Source organism: Bidens hawaiensis, unplaced genomic scaffold, assembly GCF_021521415.1.
Source record: "Bidens hawaiensis isolate Kalapana, Puna unplaced genomic scaffold, B.hawaiensis_p1.1 tig00033490_1, whole genome shotgun sequence".
Lineage (NCBI taxonomy): Eukaryota > Viridiplantae > Streptophyta > Magnoliopsida > Asterales > Asteraceae > Bidens > Bidens hawaiensis.
In genome coordinates this window covers 70,791-74,742 of record NW_027495736.1, presented here as the reverse complement: position 1 = coordinate 74,742, position 3,952 = coordinate 70,791, and the positions used below count along the sequence as shown (strand labels likewise).

General features: G+C 31.6%; 1 protein-coding gene across 1 annotated transcript; it reads right to left on the bottom strand.

Moving 5' to 3' along the window:
* Positions 1–1,333: 1,333 nt before the first annotated feature.
* On the bottom strand, positions 1,334–3,382 carry LOC143584915 (NEP1-interacting protein 2-like). The gene is made up of 4 exons (XM_077066837.1): positions 3,262–3,382; positions 2,445–2,596; positions 2,273–2,356; positions 1,334–1,800 (listed from the first exon to the last, which is right to left on the bottom strand). The coding sequence occupies exons 1-4, from the start codon at positions 3,341–3,343 to the stop codon at positions 1,522–1,524; spliced, it is 597 nt and encodes a 198-aa protein (XP_076922952.1). The 5' UTR covers positions 3,344–3,382; the 3' UTR covers positions 1,334–1,521.
* Positions 3,383–3,952: the final 570 nt, after the last annotated feature.

Here is a 3,952-nt window from a genome sequence, read left to right as displayed (position 1 = left end):
TCAATGTAAACATTTCTCTATTTATCTTTGAATTTGTATCTAAATTAATTCTAATGATGACTATAATCAATTATTTTCAATATTTGATGCTTATAACATAATGTTTCATAAACTTAGCCTGTAGATTAAAGCGTACCAAGAACTCATATGATTTCTCTGTTTGTCTTTGAACTTGTATCTAAATTAATTCTAATGATGACTATAATATTTGTTTCATAAACTTAGCCTGTAGATTAAAACGTACCAAGAACTCGTATGCCCCCATTAAATCTTGGTGTGCATATATAGTCAAATTGAAATAATTGCAACATGTCACAATGAAATGTTCCTAATCTATTAGATGTCTTATTTATTATTATGTTTCAGAAAGCATGAGTTTGGTTTATAAAACCCATTTAAGTTCTTCTTGTCTCCTCATATTGGGTTGTTTTGTGTGTCCACACAAAGCACTAGTGTATATTTCTAGAGAACCAATCCTCCTTACAAGTTACCTGGAGAATACATTTGTCACAATAGCAATTTAAGTCCCTCAAGTTGCTTATTTAGACTTAAGCCACGAGTTGGATTTTTGTTCGCAAGTTAAACCATCATTTTGACTTTTGTCTCTTTTGAGTACAAGAAATCATAACAATGCATCAATGCAACTTAAATGAGAAATTATCACCTTATAATTAAAATGAATTATTGCGAATATAAAATATAAAATTTTAGGTGTTACCGGTCGTAGTGGTTGAATAAGTGGCATGAGAGTTGGTGGTGATGGTTGAGGCAAAGAGAGAATAGTAAGTGAATAGTAAAAGTACAGAAATGTCGAGTTTGACAACAAAGAATAGTAAGTGAATAGTGAAAGTACAGAAATGTCGAGTTTGACAACAAAGAATAGTAAGTGAATAGTAAAAGTACAGAAAGATCGAGAACAGATAAATAAGGATGAATGTTGAATTTGGATTTTGGGCCCACCTTATACTCCAAAAATCAGAAGTTCTTTTTTTTTAATTAACGCTTTAAAAGAAACAGTATGGATCTCATATCCCACAATCCAACGGTTTAGATACATAATTAATCCGGGCCATTTCTTGTAGTTCACTTTCCTTTTTCTATACTTCTTAATATTTCCTTACCTATTTTTGGTGAGCGTGTGATCAAACATACCATATATCATTAATGTTTAAACACGTGATTTTTTCGTAAATTTCAGCTGTGCTAACGATATAAGTTGTGATAGTTAAGTTATCTTTTACATATGAATGAGCCCTGTGCATGAATAGTTTTATTTTAAACTCGCTACATTTACTATCTTTTAAACATGTTTCATGTACTGATTCAAACTATATAAACTTGTGAAGTTAATGTCATAAAATATAACATCAAAAGGTTTTAGTAACCATCATATATATAACCATTCAATCACCAAATCACATGGCTATAACTATTACTAGCTATGTCCAAATGCAACACTTTTGTTTTGTTTGTAACCACCAAACTTATCCCGTACGTTTTTACTAACAATTAATAATGTTGTTAAACATCCCTTCTACAGATAGGGCAAGATCCCTGCCTAACTAGCCATTCATCTATGCATTTTACGTGAAACACGTGTCTACAACTTGGTAGTTCTCGTCCTTCTTCTTTCTTCTCGAAATCTTGCAAGCAAATCGCACAATTTGTCTCATCTATTTGATCAATCGAATTCCCGAATACACATTTTGGTAACCTATTTATCGTATCCTCAAATAACCCTCTTGCCCCATTGTTATACACGTCAAACATGTCACTAAAACTCGTTTCCATGTCACTAGTCTGTACAAATCACAAATAAACATATTAATATATAGATAATTTACACATATTAGCGATTTTTAAAAATTGTGATGACTGTCAAAATAGCATCCTTGACAGTTCACTACTTTAGCCGATCGACTAAAATAGAAAGAATGATGTATTTACAGTTCCTTGTTAAACTGACAAGACCAGGCCGGTTTTGACAACATATTGTATATTGATTATGACGATGCAAAACACAACCTTCCCACATTATTTTAGGTGATTGTATTTATCTAAAATTTCATAGCATTAAATTAAGAAAAAATAATAAAAACCAAAAGCTAAACTTTATCATCAAAAAAACATTAGTTCTTTTTTAGGTTGTCTTATCACATGTTCCAGGATTCGATTTCATCAATGTTATAAACCAAAGATTCAAGAATCTATTATCCACTTTTTTTATGTTTAAAACAAACATCACAAACTCAACCCCACCATGTTTATTTACCTGCCATTGGTATGCTTTAAGCACAGCTGGGCTGACCCATTCAATAAACACTTTCCCATTCAAAAGACTATGTAACAATGCAACCTGCAAACAGTTAATTAATTACACATGTTAAGAGCCAATGTAACCTTAAGTACAAATAACATATATAAGGTAGTATGCAAACACAAACCTTAGAGAAGGGTTCACCATTAACCATCATGTCCATGACTTGCAACGCCGTGATCGCACCCGTGACTGCGCCCACACCCGCGCCGCGAACTAACCCTGTTTCCGTCGTTTGCCCTTTGATTGCGCCCGTGATTGTTCCGATTATTGATCCACCTGAATTCATTCAGTATTCAAATTCCGGTTTTAGAGAAATTTGAAATTTGAGGAGCTAATTATTAATCGAGTTCAATGGGTCATGTATGGTAATGTTATCACCCCAATATCCAGTGGTGGACCCAGAATATTTTCATGGGAGTTTAACCAAAATTTCACCGGAGGTTTTTTTCTTTTCCTTTTTTTTGGGGGGGTGAGAGGGGGAGGGGGGGATTTTAGCATATGAATAACACTGTGTAACAGAATCAGGCTCTGCCAACATCTATGATTGTAGTTTTTAAAAGACTTCGTTTAATAAACAAAAAAGTCTAGCGACGTTTGCTGCTGTTTGCCTACTATTTCAACGTAAACACTACTACGAACCTAACTTTTTTAGCTAGTGGTATATTAAGAAATTAATGTAACATTTAAAAGCATTAGTTTTACAATAAAAAAACACAATTTTTTACATTTGTCTTTTATTTCGATTTAAATACTACTACAAACCATCAAATAATTTTTCTTTTTGTATATGAACAAATTAATAAAATTTCAAAACACTTAGTTTTGCCATAAAAAGGCCAGTGACACAACTTGTTGCCCGTAAAAACGTAAACACTACTAATAACCATCAAATAATTTTTTGCTAGTGATATTTTAAGAAACTAAGAAAAAGTTACACGAACCTAACGCGAAGGCGCAAGTGATGAAAGCGGTGGAGACTCTGTTTATTACATACATAACAGAACAAAATTTGATATCAGCCATGTGTGTTGCCGGAAAAAGAGGACGGAGAAGACGAGTAATGAGAGTTGATAGTGAATTGGCATTTAAATGGATAGAAGATGTATTTATAGGGGGTGAGAGTATGGAAAACAGTGGAAAAAAGCATTTAATAATAAAAAGAGTGTTGAAATATGGTAGACTTTTATTTTTAGGTGATAATAATATTATACTTCTTTTTGTTTAAAATATCTTACAAGTAGTAATTTAAAAAATAACATGAAACCGTCAAGTTTGTGTTATTTTAATGATGGTTGGATTAAAGATCGGCTATGTTTGACATTGCTTATGTAAGATATTTTAAGAGGTTTAAAAATTATGAGATTTTATATTATTAGTATGAGCATGATGAGTAGAAAATTTTATTATATTAATGATGAAATTTTAGGACCGAGATGGTAAAAGTATTCACATAATTAGCTAAAATAATACAAAATAATAGGCACGGGAATTTTATTACTGGATGTTAAAAAATGTTAACATAGAACGTGTCAAGTCAAATTATAAGAGTCAAACTAAAATGGGCTAGGCAAAAAAATTACATTAAATAAATAATGTTTAGACATGTAAGAAACAAATTTCATTAAATATAAT